This window comes from Corylus avellana, chromosome ca1, assembly GCF_901000735.1.
Source record: "Corylus avellana chromosome ca1, CavTom2PMs-1.0".
In the NCBI taxonomy this organism is placed as follows: Eukaryota; Viridiplantae; Streptophyta; class Magnoliopsida; order Fagales; family Betulaceae; genus Corylus; species Corylus avellana.
Genome location: NC_081541.1, coordinates 50307315 through 50329308, shown reverse-complemented (window position 1 = coordinate 50329308; position 21994 = coordinate 50307315). Strand labels below are relative to the sequence as shown.

Here is a 21994-nt window from a genome sequence, read left to right as displayed (position 1 = left end):
TGATTCACTTTCAATTAAGAGACATAAAATTTTAAAGATATTGTGTACGTTCCATAAAAATGATATGGTAAGCTAGAGAACTGAATGCGTACCTGCTCTTTCATACTCCCCCAAATCAAAGAAACATTGGGCAGCAGAATCAGCCATGCCTATGACTTCAAATATTTCAGCAGCTTCCCAAAGGATCGCGTTGGGAAGCTCATCAAGACAAACATGAGACTTCAAGAACTTGCGCATCAAATCTATGGATTGAAAAGCTGTAACAAATTTCATCATGGATTTGGTATCCTTAAGCTTATAATAATGAAGAGCACAAGTCTCTAGAAACTCTTGTTCAATTTTTCCTTTTTCTTTTCCTATTCTAACCACACCTAAATCTGTAGTTCCATGTTGTTTCCAATTCTGAATGTACTGAAAACCCAAGTCAAATAATTTTCCTTTGGTGCAAACTTCCAAACAGTTTGAGAAAAAATAGCCCCTAGAATACACATCAGCAGCAAGTTCATAGCGTCCGGCTAGAGAAAAGCATTCTCCCGCTCTTTTCAGCTCAGACTCACCACATTTTTCCAAATAAAGCCTCCCTGAAACAATAAGTTGAAATGTTTGATGTCAAAATCCACCAATCTCAGACTGGAACCAATACTGACTCTGACTTTGACATTTACAAACTAGAGCATAAAAAAGGTAGCTACAGATAAAAATTATTGTTCATGGTAATTTTTGGCCTTGATCGAGGGACCAATTTATCCCCGGTAATTCAGAGATTGATTAAAAAAACTTCTCAAATTCACATGGCAAATTTTTAGATACAAATGATGAGAGAGAATCTAAGAAGATTCCAAAAATAATGAAATTGACTAAAGTACATAGTAAAAAGACAGCAGAAATTCACATTTAAAGTGGAAGGAAAACTGAAAACAGTAGGACAAGACATCCAGGCTTCAGTACACACTGAATAAGGGAAGGTGAGATGAAAAATTTAATTTTGTGCAATGCAACTCAAGTTTTGTACTTGAGACAAGGGGCAATTGCATAATGTTAAGTTTCAAGGATATAACCAAGTTTACCCTACTTCAACCTCGTCTTACTCAAGCAAAAACATTTACCACTTGAGCTAAGGCCCAAGTAACCCTCACCAATAACTGAACTGCAGTGTCTTACGATACACTACATCAATCATTTGGTCGGTTCCTATAAGATACTGACTGAAGTAATTAGTTGCAAGAAACTTAAGTTCTAAACAATGTTCTTTGCAATATGTAAAGTCGGAAAACCTGCACATGTTCTACCTGATGGATTATCAGAACACATTGAGGAAGCAACTTATTTTGATAAACGTTTGATACATTTCCCACTAAAAAGTGTCATCACCCAATGCTGGTTCATTCTAAGTTTGACCTTGGTTGTTCTATTTGATGGATGTGGACTAGTTTAAGTGGCAGAATACAAAATACTTTGACATGGAACTTAACTGCTTCATAATTCATTCATCTAGGTTTAGATTTTTTTTGTTAATTTCTGTTGGGTGTGCCTTATCATTTATTGGTAAGCTGGTCACATTGTTTTAGGAATCAGAAATATATTTGTATTAATGGCCTCTAAATGGGGTGGCTTAAAATTCTCTAATTGCAAAACCTTTTACAGTATACCATCTCCATTTGGTAGCAGGAATGACCTTATTTTCTGCATTTTACAGCCCTTCCATCTGGAGCATCAATTATCCTTTCATCCACAAGTTCCAGTGGCGAGGTTTCTTGGGTCAATGAGTGGGGGCGAGGAGGAGACATCTCCAGTAAACTGCTTCGAGCTTGAGAAGGTGCTCTAAAAGAGAAGCTTGGCTTGTCGTAGGGTAGGAGTTCTCCAGAATGTGGTGGCGCTCCAGTGGTGAAGACGATGATTCTGCGTTTGCTGAAGAAAGTCCTCGAGAATTTTAGGGCTAACGTGGATCTATTCGTGTCTATCGGGTTGGGCCTAATGCCCAAACATTTTCGGGTATCAAAGCAGGTCTTTAAGTTGAGGGTTGGGCCCAAGATTTGGATCCAGAGCCCTTGTTCATGCAGAGTGTCAGGCAGCAGGTCATGTTGCTGGTCTTGGGGATGCCGTCACGGGCAGCGAGTCATGCTGCTGGTCTTGGGGATGCTTTCACGGGCAGCAGGTCATGCTGCTGGTCTTGGGGATGCCGTCACGGGCAGCAGGTCATGCTGCTGGTCTTAGGGATGCCGTCACGGCGATGGTGCTGGCGGTGGTACAGGGTGATTATCGCTGGTGTCTGGAGTCTATCCCAAAGTCGCCAGAATTAGGTTCGATGGCTTCAAGGGCATCCGTTGGGTCCTTTGGCGAAATCAGTGAAGGTTCCACCACTGTTTCTAATCAGCCTCTGTTAGGTTCGATGGCTTCAGGGGACTCCGTTGGGTCCTCCGGCGAAATTTGTGAAGAATCTGCCTTTGCTTCTTTGTCTCCAGTCAAGGTTGTCAGACCGGAGGTTCAGTTGGATGGGTTGGGTTCTTGTCTCACCAAACGTGAGGCTGGTACCGGAGGTAATGCTGTCGAAGTTCGTTTCGTTGCGTTTGTTCCGGGTTTTTGTTCGCAGGGGCCGTGCTCCTCTGACACCACAACTGTGGTTAACGCTTTGACCAAATCCCAAAAGTGGCTGATTAAGTGGATGAAGGAAAAGTTAAAGGACAGTGAAGAGTTAAAGGACGAAGACCATTTGATGATCTTGAAGAACATGGAAGAGGATTATTGTCGGGGAAATAAGGTAGCATGCGAAGAGGGGCTGTTGGAGGCCGAAGAGGAGGAGGAGGATTGGAAGGTAGAGTGGCTGAATGAGATGAAAGAGGACCTTAGTATAACGATCGCGCGGCCTAGGACTAAGGGCAAGATTACTATGTTGTAGTGCTTTGGGCGGGTTTTAAGGGTTGTTGGGTGATTCTGTGGGGTTTCTTGTGGGTTAGCTGGGCTTCCTGGGTGTTTTTTTTAGGGTTCTTGGGTTGGTTTTGTTGGGTTTGTGGGTGAGCTTTGGCTTCCCTTTTATACTCCCCGTATATTTATGGCCATTTTTTCTTTAATAAAATATCTTATTACTTATCAAAAAAAAAAAAAAATCTCTAATTATATGTATTAGAAATCCTTGCAGTTTAAAAGTACAGCAGTTAATCATCTTACATTCCATTTGGTTGCTCCAGGCAAAAGGAAAAGAAAAGAAAAGGAAAAAGGAGCACCTGCACTTGGCAGCACATGACTTCACCATTACACAAGACAATGGATCCTCTCCCCCAACTTATTTCTTTCATAAAATTCAGCCGTGACAAAGAAATTCAACATAGATTTATCATCTCCAAGTTGTGTTATATTAAAACTTCCCTCATTATAAAAAGTTTCACTTTCAATTAAGAGACATTGAATTTTAAAGATATTGTGTACTTTCCATAAAAATGATATGGTAAGTCAGAGAACTGAATGCGTACCTGCTCTTTCATACTCCCCCAAATCATAGAAACATTGGGCAGCGGAATTAGCCTTGCCTATGACTTCAAATGTTTCAGCAGCTTCCCAAAGGATTGCGTTGGGAAGCTCATCAAGACAACCATGAGACTTCAAGAACATGCGCGTCAAATCTATCGATTGAAAAGCTGTAACAAATTTGATCATGGATCTGCTATCCTTAAGCTTATAATAATGAAGAGCACAAGTCTGTAGAAACTCTTGTTCAATTTTTTCTATTTCTTTTCCCATTCTAACCACACCAAAATCTGTAGTTCCATGTTGTCTCCAATTCTGAATGTACTGAAAACCCAAGTCAAATAATTTTCCTTTGGTGCAAACTTCCAAACAGTCTGAGAAAAAATAGCCCCTAGCATACACATCAGCTGCAAGTTCATAGCATCCAGCTAGAGAAAAGCATTCTCCCGCTCTTTTCAGCTCCGGCTCACCACATTTTTTCAAATAAAGCCTCCCTAAAACAATAAGTTGAAATGTTCAAAGTCAAAATCTACCAATCTCAAACAGGAACTAATACTTACTCTGACTTTGACACTTACAAACTCAAGCATAAAAAAGGTAGCTACAAATAAAAATTAGTGTTCATGGTATTTTTTGGCCTTGATCAAGGGACCAATTTATCCCCGGAAATTCAGAGATTGATTAAAAAACCTTCTCAAATTCACATGGCAAATTTTCAGACACAAATGATGAGAGAGAATTTAAGAAGAATGCAAAAAATAATGGAAAGAGACCAAAGTACATAGTAAAAAGACTGTAGAACTTCACATTTAAAGTGGAAGGAAAACGAAAACAGTAGGACAAGACATCCAGGCTTAAGTACACACCGAATAAGGGAAGGTGAGATGAAAAATTTAATTTTGTGCAATGCAACTCAAGTTTTGTACTTGTGACAAGGGGCAGTTGCATAGTGTTAATTTTCAAGGATATAACCGAGTTTACCCCACTTCAACCTGGTCTTACACAAGCAAAAAGATTTACAACTTGAGCTAAGGCCGAAGTAACCCTCACCAGTAATTGAACTGCAGTGTCTTAGGATGCACTACATCAATCATTTGGTCGGTTCCTATGAGATACTGATTGAAATAACTAGTTGCAAGCAACTTAAGTTCTAAACAATGTTCATTGCAATATGTAAAGTTGGAAAACCTGCGCATGTTCTACCTGATGGATTATCAGAACACATTGTGGAAACAACTTATTTTGATAAACGTTTGATACATTTCCCACTAAAAAGTGTCATCACCCAATGCTGGTTCAATCTGAGGTTGACCTTGGTTGTTGTATTTGATGGATGTGGACTAGTTTAAGTGGAAGAATACAAAGTACTTTGACATGGAACTTAACTGCTTCATAATTCATTCATCTAGGTTTAAATTTTAGAGATTTTTGTTAATTTGGGTTGGATGCGCCTTATCATTTATTGGTATTGGTACGCTGGTCACATTGTTTTAGGAATCAGAAATATATTTGTATTGATGGTGTCAAAATGGGGTGGTTTAAAATTCTCTAATTATGTGTATTAGAAATCCTTGCAGTTTAAAGGTACAGTAGTTAATCATCTTAAATTCTATTTGGTTGCTCCGGGCAAAAAGAAAAGAAAAGAAAAAAGAAAAAAGGAGCACCTGCACTTGGCAGCCCATGACTTTACCATTGCACCAGACAATGGATCCACTCCCCCAACTTATTTCTTTCATAAAATTCAGCCATGACAAAGAAATTCAACATAGATTTGTCATCTCCAAGTTGTGTTATATTAAACCTTCCCTCATTAAAAAAAGTTTCACTTTCAATTAAGAGACATCGAATTTAAAGATATTGTGTACGTTTCATAAAAATGATATGGTAAGTCAGAGAACTGAATGCGTACCTGCTCTTTCATACTCCCCCAAATCATAGAAACATTGGGCAGCGAAATCAGCCTTGCCTATGAGTTCAAATGCTTCAGCAGCTTCCCAAAGGATCGCGTTGGGAAGCTCATCAAGCCAAACATTAGACTTTAAGAACTTGCGCATCAAATCTATGGATTGAAAAGCTGTAACAAATTTCATCATGGATCTGCTATCCTTAAGCTTATAATAATGAAGAGCACAAGTCTGTAGAAACTCTTGTTCAATTTTGTCTATTTGTTTTCCCATTCTAACTGTAGTTCCATGTTGTCTCCAATTCTGAATGTACTCAAAACCCAAGTCAAATAATTTTCCTTTGGTGCAAACTTCCAAACAGTTTGAGAAAAAATAGCCCCTAGCATACACATCAGCTGCAAGTTCATAGCATCCGCCTAGAGAAAAGCATTCTCCCGCTCTTTTCAGCTCACGCTCGCCACATTTTTCCAAATAAAGCCTCCCTGAAAAAATAAGTTGAAATGTTCGAATCCAAAATCTACCAATCTCAAATTGGAACCAATACTGACTCTGACTTTGACACTTACAAACTCGAGCATAAAAAAGGTAGTTACAAATAAAAATTAGTGTTCATGGTATTTTTTGGCCTTGATCAAGGGACCACTTTATCCCCCGAAATTCAGAGATTTATTAAAAAAACTTCTCAAATTCACATGGCAAATTTTTCGATACAAATGATGAGAGAGAATTTTAGAAGATTGCAAAAAATAAAGGAAAGAGAGCAAAGTACATAGTAAAAAGACTGCAGCACTTCACATTTAAAGTGGAAGGAAAACTGAAAATAGTAGGACAAGACATCCAGGCTTCAGTACACACTAAATAAGGGAAGGTGAGATGAAAATTTTCATTTTGTGCAATGCAACTCAAGTTTTGTACTTGAGACAAGGGGCAGTTGCATAGTGTTAATTTTCAGGGATATAACCGAGTTTGCCCCACTTCAACCTGGTCTTACACAAGCAAAAACGTTTACCACTTGAGCTAAGGCCCATGTAACCCTCACCAGTAACTGAACTGCAGTGTCTTAGGATACACTACATCAATCATTTGGTCAGTTCCTATGAGATACTGACTGAAATAACTAGTTGCAAGCAACTTAAATGCTAAACAATGTTCATTGCAATATGTAAAGTCAGAAAACCTGCACATGTTCTAACTGATGGATTATCAGAAAACATTGTGGAAACAATTTATTTTGATAAACATTTGATACATTTCCCACAAAAAAGTGTCATCACCTAATGCTGGTTCAATCTAAGTTTGACCATGGTTGTTCTATTTGATGAATGTGGACTACTTTAAGTGGCAGAATACAAAGTACTTGGACATGGAACTTAACTTTTTCATAATTCATTGATCTAGGTTTAGATTTTAGAGATTTTTGTTAATTTGGGTTGGATGTGCGTTATCATTTATTGGTAAGCTGGTCACATTGTTTTAGGAATCAGAAATATATTTGTACTGATGGTGTCAAAATGGGGTGGTTTAAAATTCTCTAATTATGGGTATTAGAAATCCTTGCAGTTTAAAAGTACAGTAGTTAATCATCTTACATTCCATTTGGTTGCTCCAGGCAAAAAGAAAAGAAAAAAGGAGCACCTGCACTTGGCAGCCCATGACTTTACCATTGCACCAGACAATGGATCCACTCCCCCAACTTATTTCTTTCATAAAATTCAGCCATGACATAGAAATTCAACATAGATTTATCATCTCCAAGTTGTGTTATATTAAACCTTCCCTCATTACAAAAAGTTTTACTTTCAATTAAGAGACATCGAATTTTAAAGATATTGTGTACGTTCCATAAAAATGATATGGTAAGTCAGAGAACTGAATGCGTACCTGCTCTTTCATACTCCCCCAAATCAGAGAAACATTGGGCAGCAGAATCAGCCTTGCCTATGACTTCAAATATTTCAGCAGCTTCCCAAAGGATCGTGTTGGCTGCTTTAGGATCTGAATGGCGGATGCGGTCGGCGGTAGCTCTGAGACCAGAAGCCTTAGACCTTCTTTCCCAATAAGTGTCTTCAGCTCTCTGAAAGCACATTGTTGCCATTTCATAGTTATACTCACGATACAACTGCAACAAAAAAGAGAAGAGAGTTTGATATCACCAATATTGGTTTAGGAGGCTAATTTGTCTTTGAAACAATTGAAAGTCTACGATACAAATAAAAATAAACAATGTTGTTCCTTGACCATGATTTGTTCCATGCAATAACCTCATATTTTCCATTCACAACTGGAGCAAAATATGTTTAAAAATTAATGACATAATAAATAGTACCAACCGTGATGCCTCGCAACCTCCACTCCTCTGGGCTGCTGGCAACTTGCATTTCCTGAGCAAGTGAGTCATCCAGCTGTCTGACTTGGACAAGACACTTTTTCATCCAATAGTCAAACATAGGTCTGCAGAACTCCTCTACATTCTCACAGATCCACAACCTCTGCCTCGTACGAGTGACAGCCACATAAAGTTGCTTCAGTTCTGAGCACATGACATTGTGTCTAGCCTCATTGAAACTTGGGAAAGAGAGAGAAGTTGAGCCGAGTAAATCTTGTTCCTCCATATATTTATATATCACCCTCCACTGATTTTTCAGAGGTGATGAGCCAAAAAAGTTGTACAACAATACATCCTACATGGAGAGAAATATAGAAGTCACAAATGGGTAGAAAGATAAGACAATAAACTAGTGACAAAGATTTTTTTTTTTTTTTGATAATTAAAAAGGTAGGCTAAACAAAGATATACATATTGAACAAATAAAGTGATAATTGTTAACATCTAAATAAAATTTTCATTTTCTGTTAGAGCAACAACCTCTAACAAAAATGTGTTTCGACATAAAGCTTGAAACTTTGAGCTTTTGCAAAAAGTTGCCATATATGTACTTCGAAGTATTTTGATACAGGAATCAGGCAAACATAACAAAGCCAGCATTTGAATTATGCTATCCCACCAAAAATGGTGATGAATCTTAACATTTTAAAAAGGACCTTTCAAGATGATAACTGTAGTCATCTCCATATAAACCAGTAAATTGAATAAATAGTTGCACATTATAACCACCTGAAACTCAAGGCCCTTGCACTCCGCAATAGTTAGAACAAGAGCTTGCTTCCCAACATAATTGGTAATTTCCTTCTGAACATGATCATCTCGTACCAATATTACCTGCTTTGCACCAAAGCCAACAATACTCCTTCCAGCTTTTCCACTATTTCCAAAAATAGTATTGATTGTGTTTTGATTGTTCCCTGATCCAAGCAAGATTGGAGCTTCACCATATATAAGACTAGTCTCAGGCAGCAAAACATCAATAGATTGAGGAAAGAAACGATAAAGAAGTTCAATAACACTCTGTGATAGTTTAAGAACCCCATCATGAGTACGAAAATTCTGGCTCATATGAAAAATATCAGAGACTATCCCTTTCTCTTTTCTTTTATTATGTCCATAACTTTTAGATTCCAGTAGAAACTTCTTGTAGAACAGAGATCTTATATCCTGAAATCTAAAATCGATTCCCCTCGCAATTGTCTGTGCTGTGTCACCAGAGAAAACAAAACCTTCTTCTACATTTTTGCATATATATTTGAATAGTGCAATTTGGCTCAATGTTAGATCCTGCACCTCATCCACATATACAAAATGAATTTCATCACCCTTATAGCTTTCAACTCTCAATCGACGATGGAGATCAATTACAAGATCAGCCATATCAAAGTCACCATTTTTAACCTTCATTTTTTCATAATTTTGAAAGAGACTATATATTATCTCTCTCTCATGTCTATTTAAATTGGATACTCGCCTCTTTGATAGTAAAACATAGTCATCACTGCTGAGTTTACCATCACCTGCCTCTAGAGCTTGTGGGCCACCTTTTATATGAGAAATAATCTCTGTAAAAACTCTTGAAGAGTCAAGATACTTAGGCAATTGGCTATTGATATGGGGCCAGTATGATGAACTAAACCTCTCATAATTAACTTCTTTCTTCCTTATAAATGTCTGTAAGGCAACTGATCCACCACGAACCTTACCAAGAGAATGTTTCCTTACTTCATGGAATTTTTCAAAGTATGAATTACCCACAGTTCCATCAAGCATTATCAGAAAATCATGAAATGTAATGACAAGAGGGTATGCCACTGGTGGAACATCAACAAAAGCATCTGGGACATTCTTGAATTGAGTTGCATCATCAAAATCATCAATATCAATTGAACTGCTTCCTTTTGAAAAATTACCACCACAGGCAGAGCTGCATGTAAAAAAAAAAGAGGGGGGGGGTTTAAAAAAGGCTTCTCATTAGAAACTAAACAAGTTCTATGCAACAAAAACCAGGTATCGAAATTATGAACAGATCAATCAGTGCACATAAGGAACTAAAAGCCACAACGAAGTATTTGGTAGCGATGGATTTGCCAGCTAGATTCTTACCAACAGAAGAAAGACATAGTTTACGCGATGCATATGTGCTACCTTATACTCTTATACCTATACCACAAATTTGAGATATAAACACTTGCAGAAACATTCTCATGTAAATAAATCATCTACACTTCCTATATCCCATGTTCTACCCTAAGCTCTAATATACACACCTTTTCAAGTGAGAAACATGTTGTTTGACTGCATAACACAGTTTATGACTAACTGTTACGAAAAGCTGGCGCAATATGGTACTCTCTTTTTCTGAAATAGTCTCCTCAGCCTCCATTTCCTGGCTATTCACAGGTCTATCGCTCTTGCCACCATAGAATATGTGGTGCAGTTTTTCTTTCTGAAATAACTTCATAGTTATAACGGTTGTTTTCCCAGTACCCGACCGTCCAAGTATAAAGGTACTTTTAGGAAAAAGGATTATCTCCAACTCTCGGTCAGTTACTTCAAATGGAAGATCCAATTCGCTACCATCATGATTAGAGAGCAAGTGGCCCACTACACCTGGTGATAAGGCGTAGAATTTCATCAGTATTAGACTCTCACTCACCTTTACATTCTCAACGTAACTTCTACCATCAGAAGCAGAACCACTTAAATCGATCGCATTTTCACTGCTATCAAGATTCTTAATCCTGACAAAATCAAAAGAACAAGACCAACTTTTCGAAACTTCCAAATTCCTATGCAAAAAGCAAGGTAAAAAAAAAGCCAATTAGAATATCAAACATAAAGAAGAGATACTTGTAAATTTAAGAGATCCAAATAAGGCATCATTTAAGTTTTAAAATTTAGCATACAAATCTACTAGAATGCAAAAGAACATACATACCCCTCCAGACATCTCTCTTTGCAGTGATTAATAAAGTCGGCTGTATATTTTCCAAACATACTATCAAGTCGTTTGATTAATTTTGGAATATCCTCTGCAGGTAATACATCCCAGATCTTCAAGACTTGATGGTACCTAAATTCCTTCACCACGTCACTCCAATCTTTTACTATGTCATTTGCACAAACAACATAAAGACCTTCAACTTTAAATTGCTTTAAAATCTGTGAAGAGTCTCCACAAATGGGATCTACACGCTTCTTCTTGGGTCTCCAGCCGCTGGATAGTTTTATTAGAAGGTTTATCACTGATTTCTTTGCCTGTACATACTTAAGTTTCTGAAATGATTTCAAAAAGTTATCACTGAAAAGAACCTGTTGATATTGAGGATAGAAGATTTAATAAGAAAGAGCATAGAACCAATTTAACCCAGAATTTCAAAATTGCCACTAATGGAAGTTACAACTACAAAAATTTTGAATGAAAAGTATAACTACTGAACAGTGAACACCAAGTACGTACCTTCCACCTAGCATTTCTGAAAAGTATGCTATCGCACTTGAGCAAATCGTCAAATTGTTCAAACTCTTTCTTCACATCCAATATTGCTTTGTTCAAATCCTTATCTTCATCAGCATTAAAGAAACATTGACGATTCTTAGCATCAAGGACTAAGGCTTCCCAAACAGATTTACTATTACAAAGCGTTTTTTCATTTCCCAAAATCCACAGACAGTGCCTGAAAGGGCATTACATGGGCCAATTATTATTTACGACACTTGTTAAATGGAAGAAAAAGTAAACTTATCAAAAGAGTTTGGCATAAGTATTACCTAGCCCTTGTAAGAGCAGCATTAGTTCTCTGAGGATTTGATATGAACCCAATTGATGCACAATTATTAGATCTTACAGTTGATATTATTATCATGTCCTCTTCCCCACCCTGGAACCCATCAACTGATTTAACCTTCACTGCAAACCCGTCAAGGTTATCATACATCCATCCAAGTTTCTCTTGAATTGCAACTACTTGGGCAGCGTAAGGAGATATGACGCCAACACTGAGTTTCTGTCCCGAACCAACCCAAGCTGTATTCAGAGGAAAAGACAAAAGAGGGGGAAAAAAGAAGCAGTTAATTAAAGTTTTAAGCACTAGTTTCTCTATAACAACAGCAACCTTTTAAATTCAGACAAAAGGGAACAAATACGATATTTCAATTGACTAACCTTTGTATAATTTTAGCAATATTTTCATAACAACAGCAACCTCAACCATGTTCCTCCAACTACACCCAACATCATCCTTCTCTTCTCTTCCACCTGCTATATTTATAAAAGAATAGGGACCAAACATTGGCCAGGAAAGATAGTGCTTCTCGTGGCTTTTTCTTTTAACATTTGGAGAATCTAAGATCTGTTTGTGATAAAAATTTGAATTTGGGAAGAAACTTATGGATGGATGCATTCGGTACTGTATATTGAGAAGATGCTTTGAGTGACCCAATGAGCTCAATCTCTCAAATAAACTTCTCCCAAAGCCAGCTTCACCAGAAATCTGTGAAAAGAAACATAATTGATTTTGAAAGAACATTAAAAAAAAAAAAAAAAGAGTAACTAGGTTGCACTAAACAAAGGGAGGAATATGTAAGGTAACCAAATAGCATTTACATACATTGCTTCCAACCATTGCTGGTAATTGGCACTCATCGCCAGAAAGGATAGCATGCCTTAAACCTGGAAGTTGCAATGGTATAGTTGACTCGCACTCCTTTAATTGTGCAGCTTCATCAATAACCAGAATGCTCAATGGTTTCATTGCCACTGAGTGCAGCTTATAAGAACTTGAAGCAGTTGAAAAAAGTAAGGAAGCGTTTTGAAGACAATATTCCTCTATTGACTGTTTGCTCATAATGCTTAGAAGGTCGAGTACATTAAACGAACTCTTAAGAGCCCTTAAGATAGAAAGGCATTCTCTTCTCCTTTCATACAACAAGAATGGCATATCCATAAATGACTCAGATATATCTGCAGCTATTTCCGAACATGAAAAAAGCTCCTCCACTACTTCAGATTCCACATTATCTTGAAACAGCAAGGTTTCAAAAGACTCAAGCAGGCCAATAAGAGAGACCATGTTTTGGAAATTTTGTTCCAGAACGTATTTTTTTGGAAAATGGGTGCCACATACGAGAATACAATTTTTGATTGCTGATGAAGTAGAAACAAATCTTTTCCTCAGAAAATCAAGAAATGAGTTGATTTTATTTTCATTGTTGTGTTCTATCTCTTTGAGAGATTCATTTTCCAAGAAGATGTTATATTGGGAAACACAATCTTCAAGAAGATCAATCATTGAAGCAAAACAATGCCTCCAACCAGTCAGAGGTCTTAAGCAATCTGTAAGCTTTTTGACCCGATAATCCAAATGTATCTCTTCAATGTCTGAATCAAGTTGGAGCCGCTCCTTATTCCCAAATAAGAGAATATCTCCCAGTGGGAAAAACAAAGCATCAATCCCAATGTCTGTTTCAAAGGATTCTTTCACCAGCTTTAGGGTGCGAGAGGCCACTGCTGTGATTGCAGCATTCGTTGGGGCACAGGTAAGAGTCTTACATCCCATTCTTAAAAGGGTAAAGAGTAGTGTACTGATGGTTTTTGTCTTCCCTGTACCCGGAGGACCCCATATAAGTTCTACAGCTGACTTGTGGTTGCAATGTATCTTATGGAGACATGCCAGAACTGCCTTGGTTTGCGATTCATTCAGTTCAGAAGAAACACTGGTCCCAAATTTCTCATCCCAGCTCCCACTTCTCTGAGCACAACAGAGATCACCATCTTCCTCAATCTATTGTACAACATCAAGAAAAGAAAATACTCAAATTACGTCTCCAACAATTAATGTCATTAAAACAAATGAGTGTGGATAACCCAAAACAAATTTATATTGTTTTTTGTTTTGTTTGTTTGTTTGTTTTTTTTTTTTTTGGATGAATAAAATTTTCCATATCACACAAAGAATACAATAAATCTTTCCAGGAAGAAAACCCTACTGGAACACAAGTAGCTCATCAACTTAACAAAAACAACAGAAAGCTATATAGACTATTCTCAATCTTCAGAGAAAAAGCCTAAAACAAACTCTAAAGCTACAAAGAAACATTACAAACAAAATGAAACCCCTTTAAACAACCTCCAGAAAACACCCCACAGAAGCTACAATAGGAAACTAAGAACCCAGGAATCAAACTCTAATCTGCAGAATACAGAAGCCACAGCAGCAACAACATAAACTACAAAAACAAGAATCTTCCAGAGACTACCAGCCAACCTCAAGCAAACAGGCAAGCCCTCAACATGACCAACCCAGCCAATAATCTGAGAACAGAGAAAAGCCTCTAGACCAGAACACTGGAGGGAATTCCCCAGTTATTACAAAGTTTTTCATTATCTTCAGAAGCCTTAAACTTCCTTTTACCTTTTCCCACAATCCGAGTACTCACCTCCCAACAGATATTTTGCAAAATCTGTTCTTTAGTACATAACTGATTACCAAACTTCACATTATTTCTATGTCTCCAAATGTTATAAACAATAGAACCCCAGGCCAGCTTGCAAACAACACCTTTGAGGATCTTACCCCTCCAAACACTCGGCCCTTTTATCAAGACCTCTTCCCAAGCCGTAGAAAAGTAAATAAATGAGCATTTTTGCATCACTTCCTTCCAAATCCTCTTGCTAAAACCAGAGTCAAAATACAAATGATCTCTACACTTAATTATGCTTCTACAAAAAAAGCACTTCAATTCTCTAGCCATTCCCCATTTCAGTAATCTGTTCCCCGTGGAGAGACTATCTCAAACTACCAGCTATATGGAGGAGGCATGTCTAGGAATAGCAAAAGAAAACCAAATCAGATTACTCCATTCTACCTTAGGCTGCTTTACCCATATACCTTCCCAAGTATCTCTAGAAGAATTATCTAAAGTTCTTTGAAGGCAGCCACAAAGGGGTATCACTCACTCTAAACTTTACAAAAGGCAAATGACTTTGAATGGCTACCAAAGCTTCACATCTAGCATGCAGGCAGTTCCAATCTCTCCCCCTAATCACACTAGACAACTTGGCATCTATCTGGCTTCTTGCATCATAAATAACCCTAAAACCATACTTACAAAAAGAATACCATCCAGATGCAAAGTCTAAATCCACAAAGAAATATTTCCGACCCCAACTTGGAACTTTAAAAAATTCTTAGCTATATCACGAAGCTTTAAAATTTTCCTCCAGCACAAAGTCGAGTCTTGGGGACTTTGAGAAGCCAAAAACATCGGCCCCTAATCAAATTAGCATTGACCCAAGCAATCCAAAGGGATCTTTTATTTTTTTATTTTTTATAAGTAAATGTTGTATATATCAAAAAGTGTACACAATAAGTATACAAGGAAACCAGCGTAAACCCACAAAAAAACCCAAAACCCAAAGACCCAACATTAAACCCAAAAATCAACCCTGGCACCTACAAGAAATCACCCAACAACCCTTAAAACCCGCCCAGGACACTACAACATTACAGTCTTGCCCTTAGCCGAAGGCCACACGATTGTTAATCTAAGATCCTCTTTTACCTTATCTAAAGGGATCTGGATATAGTAAAAAAGGACCAAATATGTCTTAAAATGGCTGCCCTATTCCAATCCCTTTAGCGACGCCGCTCGTGACAGGAGGCTCTTTTGAGAGCTGAATTCCAAGAGTTCCAGCTGAAGGGGTGTTCAGTCAGGACATTGGAGCAGATCAAAGGGGTGGAGGACGTAGAGGCACTGGTCGTGAAGGTGCAGGTTTCAGAGGCTACAGGCTAGCGCCGCGCTGGCTTTATGGGGAATGTCTATGGAGGGCTGGTTATGGGGATGCTTATGGAGTGCGTCATGATTGCAGAAGGGAAGAATCCCATGAATACCGAATGAAGATTGATCTTCTGCCATTCAATGGGCATCTTCACATCGAAGATTTGGAGGTAGATCGGTTCTTTGATTACATGGATTGAAAGGTGAAGTTGGTGGCTTAAAAGTTCAAGGGCGGAGCCTCAGCTTGGTGGGAACAATTACAATTCTCACATGCTGGGAAGGGAAAGGGGCCCATGACATCATGGTTCAAGATGAAGCGGCTACTCAAGGCACAGTTCTTACCGCCAGATTTTGAGCAAAGTCTGTTTTAGCAATATGAGGAGTGCTGCCAAGGAGTTCGCACAATAGAGATGACTTCTATCGGTTATTCGCCCATAATGATGGAGGTAGAGTGGTTCTTTGATTACATGGATCGAAAGGTGTTGGTGGCTTAAAAGTTCAACGATGGAGCCTTAGTTTGGTGGGAACAATTACAATTCTCACATGCTGGGAAGGGAAAGGCCGTGACATCATGGTTCAAGATGAAGCGGCTACTCAAGGCACAGTTATACTGGGAAGGCACCGTTCAAAGTCGTCTATGGAAGAACTCCAAGACTTATAGTAGATCTCGTAGCTCTACCTAAGTTACCGGGAGCTAGTGTGGCATCAGAGCATTTAGCATAATGGGTGAAAGTCACCTAAGAGAGAGGTTGTCAGCATTTAGAAGAATCATATGCTAAGTTCAAGACGGCAGCAGAAAAGGATCAGCGATCGAAAATTTTTCGAGAATGAGCTCTTGTGTTGGTATATTTATGCAAGGGGCAACGGCTGACTAGTACTTCTAGGAATAAGAAGTATGGTCCATGCAAAGTACTAAAAGAGATTAACAACAATGCATATGTCATTTGGGTGGATGAGGGCTGGCAATATCCTCAACATTCAAAGTGACAGACATTTCTGAATATTTTCCACCAGAGGAGTCGGAACTTAACTCGAAGATGAGTTCTTTTTAAGAATGGGAGACTGATATAGAACGTTAGCCCACTAAAAGCTAAAGAAGATTTTATTTGATTTTATAATTATAACTTTATTTTCTTTCCCTATGTTTACTTTCCTTACTAAGATTATGTTTACTTTATTTTATTTTATAAGAATAATCAGTATTTTTAAAAGATATTGCAAAATATAAGGCATTTGACTTTGCAATTTAAAAAGCACATAATCTAAAATAGGAAGAAAAAAAAAATCAGCAATTTATATATGCAGGGTGTAGGGTGTGCTTATTTAAAAAAAACGCGAATTCAAACCAAAATCACGATTTGGCATAACAAATATTTGATAAAAGCTACTTTTTAACATGTTTATTAAATGCCTATGCTATTTTAAAAAGTAGCGATTTCAAAAACACAATTTTAAAAAACGTAATTTTTAAAATTATTTTCCAAAAGCTTAAACTTAAAAAAATAATAATAATAATAATCACTTAATCATTACTTTCACACTTACCAAAGAATTAGCGTTCAAAACGTTTTTGATAATCTCCAGATTCCCAAACATGTGCAAGGCATTCCATATTCTCTTGTTAGTGCTTCTATTTATCAAGAAAATCAGAAACAATGATCTCTGGTTCCCAATGTCTTTCGACGCCTTGACTTGAAAACTAGTAGATGTGCTATTATTATCATCGTCTTCTTCTTCATCCTCTGGGATTTTAGTTACCGTTACAAAAGCCCATTGCCGTCCTGTTCTTTGCAAATCAGAAACATCCTCCGCTTTAGCATCTGCTAAAACAAATATATCTCCAGGGAGAGTTTTGTAGGGCTCCTTCCCAGGAGCACTGACTCTGTTTCTCCAGGAATCAATCTTTACATTATACAAATTCTTTCCATATGGCTTGGATTCATCAAATGCTATTACTTCAGCGAAGGGAGCGTTTGATATAATCTCCATGCTTGAATGCAGCTGTGCACGAGTTTCTTCCAGTAAAGGGTAAACATATGACCCAAAATACTGCTCAACAGATTCAAACTCCTCTGGAATATTTTCTACCTATAAAGAATCAAACAACGGTTCAATTTAATTCAAAAATAAAAATAAATAAATAAACTTAGAAAATCCCCCTAATTTCCACTTGTTTTGACACTACCCTCAAAGTATAAAGGAGGAACTTAGAAAATTTCCTGAATTTCCATTTAACACTACCTCAAAAGTTTAACTTTCAATTTATTTCAGTTACTCCAGGATTTTTTTGTTAATTTTTTTCAAAATGTCTAAAATACATTTGTGTTTTTTCTAATAAAAAAATGACAAAAATTTCTTTCAAACTAGACCGGAGGAAATATCCTCCAACCCATGTAAAATAATGTTAAGTATCTATAAACATTTAAAAGACACATTAAATTTAGTCCAAGTTAGTAAACTGGTATTAATGAGGTTAAAAATTTAATGTGCATATTAAATGTTTATAGACACTTAACACTATTTTACATGGGCTGGAGGATATTTCCTCTAATATGATTTTGAGGAAATTTTTGTCCACAAAAAAATAATAATAATTGCAAAGATGTTGCAAAAATACTTCGGTAGGAAATAGTCCGCTTCTTTTTTCTTTTTTTTTTCTTTTTTTTTAAATCATGTTGATATTGGAACGCTTTTTTATTAAAAAAATAAACTCATGAATCTTTATAATTTTTTGTTTCATTATATATATATATATAAAGTTATTTTGAGAATTTTGATAAAATTTAACTGAAGATTTTAATGAAATAAGGCAATTGAAAAAAAAAAAAAAAAAAAAAATTGAAAACTTAGCTGAAAGTTTTTGAACTTGGAGAGTACTTTCAAAACATGTAAAAGTTCAGTAAAATTTCTTCAAAATTAGAATCTATGCTTACACCTAGGGTGGGAGTAACAACAATATAATCATCTTAAAATGCTTTCCTACCATTACTCCTATTCTATTAACACATTTATAAGCAGTAGAATCAGTTACAAGTTTCAAATTATCCTATATATTTTTCAAGACTGAGGAAATGCGAAAAATAAGTTATACAATCAAACACAACACCAAAAATTTAGTGATTTAGCTTAACCAGCATCGTTAACATGTTGCATGCACACTAACATGCACTAACAAGTAGGATGTTGGATTAACATAAAATCAAACCTGGTTCTTGTAAAGGTTTTCATCGTAAATTTGTTCAAGGGACCAAGAAAGCACGACATCAAGAAAATCACGACGATCTTTAAAAACTGCTGCTCTCTTTGTGTTGGAACGCTCGCCCTCCATCATTAATTCCACTCTTCCAATATCTTTCTCACAATCTTTCTTCTTCTCATCTGCAGGCAATATCAATGATTTTTTTTTAAAAAAAAAACAAAGCAGAGAGGGAGTGAGGAGTGAGATTTCTTAGGTAGAAAGGAAAGAACTTTGAACCCACCCAATTCACTTGGAAACTTTATTTAAAACAAGGAATGTATAGTACAGGCACCCCATTCCATCTAAAGAGAGAATTAAAGCAAAAGGGAAAAGTTGTTTTGGATGTGTCTTTTTCTTTCCTCGTACGAAAATATATCTAGAATTTTTGTTCTTGGAATTTTCCCAACTTTTGAAAGGTGAGAAAACACATGTCACTACGAGTCTATATCATAGCATGATTCCGCTAACTCACTAAGGTTCCGTTTAATTTGTAAAATCCATAGAAGAAAAAGAAACAAGAAGTTTGAGAAAAGCCATTTAATAGACTTTTATAGACTCATATGATATATTATGATGACGTGGCTCTGAAAGTGGGTGCCCATTTTCATATTCATACAATTATGAGGACTTCACCATTTTCATTTTCAATCCCTCCACACCACATGTTTGGCGCCCCTTGTTGGCGCGCGTGATAAATAGGCAAGAAAATCACTTTATGAGATTCGACTTCGAAAGTAAACAGAAAGAGAGGAAATTGCCAAACCACAAGAATGCAGAATAACAAAAAGTCTTAGCAAAATTTAAAATGAAAATGGTTAAATACTAAAAATTCTCCATGGGTTTTACTTATTTATTAAACAATATCGCATTTCACCAAATTTTTTGTTAAAATAACTAGCTGAATGTGAATAATTTTTTCCAAAAATAAACTTTTGACTAGCCAGGCGTAAATGCTCTTACAAGAAAAGGGTGGTCACATTGTTTGCCCATCTCAAAAGTCAAACCAACCCTAAATATTCAGCTAATTCAATTGACTAAGAGCATTCTCAATGGAAGAGCTAAATGTTACTTTTATCTAAAATAACTCTTTAAATGTTTAAAAAACCCCCTACATTGAATTAGCTAAAAGAAAATGTAAAATAGATATTTGATTAGAAGAGCTAAAAAAAAAGCTAAATGTAGCAGTACTTTTCAAGGGAGCTATTTTATTTTTCATTGTTTCTCTCACATATTTTCTCTTTTTTTTTTCAAATCTTTCCTACTTTTTCTCTGCATGTTCTCTTTTTTTCAAAACTTTTCCCATTTTTTCTCTCACATGTTTTCTTTTTTTCAAAACTTTTATTGCTTTTAATAATATTTTAATATAATAGATAGAAATATAGCTAATTGGATGTAGATACATTTAAAAATGGTTTAGCTAAACTAGATAAAAGTGAGTTTTGAAAAGTCATTTTACATAAAAATATGGCTCCTCCATTGTGAATGCTCTAAATAAGGGAGATTCAAATAAAGAAATAAAAAGAAATGGAAAAATGCACTTTATCTATGAAGTATCCACACATTTGCATTTTAGTATCTAATGTTTAAAAATCGACGATGGACCTCCCCCTCCCAATTTATCTCACATTGACAAAAAAATATCATCCGTCTATTCTGGCAGAAACTAAGTCACGTGTGTGACATACTGACATGTGACATTTTTCAACCAAAACTTTGAAATTACCCTAGGGGGTAAAGTGTAAACATTAAAAAAAAAAAAATGCTTATGTAAAAAAATCAAAATAAAAAGGAATAAAAAAAAATCAAAAACTAAACCTAAACTAAAAAAAAAAAAAAAAAATGGAGGAAACTTCACTTACCCCTCCTGAATTGTCACTCATTTTGCAATGTCTTCTATAAAGTTTAAAATCTCTCAACTTAGTGTATTGAACTTTTGATTTTTTTCAATGTCCCATTTCAGTTAGAATTTTTCGTTAAATCCCAACATAATTCCCAATATAGCTTTGTTTTATTATTATTATTTAATTTTTTAATAATTTTTTTTATAAAAACAATTTATTTTTTATTTTTGCAAAGATTGAGGAATTAGTATTTTTGCAAATACTATTGAATTTGCACCAACGCCTTAATCTTTGCATTTTTTTTTTTTTTTTGCATTTTTTTTTCCTAAATCAAATGAGAATTTTGTTAGGATTTAACGGAAAACTTTAACTAGGGGGGACATTACAAAAGTGATGATAATTTATAGGAGTAAAGTGAAGTTTTCCCTAAAAAAATAAAAATCTAGATCTAAATCTTAAAACGAAAAGTTTAGATAAAAAAAAAAAAAAAAAGAAAAAAAAAAAAAAAAGAGAAATTAAAAGAAAAAATCAAAAACTAAAAAATAAAAAAAAAATCCCTTTTGGCCAAACCACCGTTAGACTGGCTGAATGAGGGTTGCTCAACCACCCCAAACCCATTAGTGGTGGTTACAACCACCCCCATTTAGGCATATGGGGGTAGTTGGACCACCCCCATGGGACACATGGGTTGTTCAGCACCCCATACAGGCCGAATGGGGGTAGCCGAGCCAACCCCAAATGCCGAAATGTCACCTCCCACATTTTTTTTTTTTTTTTTTGGTGTAAGTTTTAGATTTATTTATTATTATTTTTTTAAGTTTTTTTATTTTGCTTACAAACTTTTTGTTTTAAGTTTTAGGTTTCATTTAGTTTTTTTTTTCAAAAAAAAAAAAATTATTTTTCATTTTTAATTTATTTTTTGTTTTTCGGTTTAGTTTCTTTTTTAATTAGTTTTTTTACACTTTACCCTTATGTCATTTTCGAAAGGTTTTGATTTGATTTAAAAAGGACTCTTACATTTGATTTGGTTTAAAAAGGTCACATGCCACGCACTTGACTTGGTTTTCGTCTAAATAGACGGATTTGATGGACATATAGTATTTTTTGCCAACATGAAATAGATTGAGGGGGTCGATTGTCAATTTTTAAACATTTGACCTTTTATTTATTTATTTATTTTTTTACACTTTACCCCCATGGCATTTTCGAAAGGTTTTGATTTGGTTTAAAGAGGACTCTTACTTTTGATTTGGTTTAAAACGGTTATGTGCCACGCATGTAACTTAGTTTCCGTTCAAATAGATGAATTTGATGGACATATGGTCATTGGGGGTGGTTCGGCCACCCCCATGGTTGAGCTGGAGTGGTCGGCCATCCCATA

At 36.1% G+C, this 21994-nt stretch overlaps 1 protein-coding gene across 1 annotated transcript in view; it reads right to left on the bottom strand.

Moving 5' to 3' along the window:
• The window catches only part of LOC132174379 (uncharacterized), a gene marked incomplete at its 3' end in the record, with an annotated part of 28325 nt that extends 9463 nt beyond the window's left edge, over positions 1–18862 (bottom strand). The window contains 15 exon segments of the mRNA XM_059586045.1: positions 93–581; positions 3468–3956; positions 5372–5848; positions 7248–7485; positions 7697–8047; positions 8482–9679; positions 10023–10544; positions 10694–11067; positions 11216–11432; positions 11527–11782; positions 11921–12248; positions 12366–13538; positions 13958–14101; positions 17080–17622; positions 18740–18862. Of these exon segments, the coding sequence (XP_059442028.1) occupies positions 93–581; positions 3468–3956; positions 5372–5848; positions 7248–7485; positions 7697–8047; positions 8482–9679; positions 10023–10544; positions 10694–11067; positions 11216–11432; positions 11527–11782; positions 11921–12248; positions 12366–13538; positions 13958–14101; positions 17080–17622; positions 18740–18862 (6922 nt within the window).
• Positions 18863–21994: the final 3132 nt, after the last annotated feature.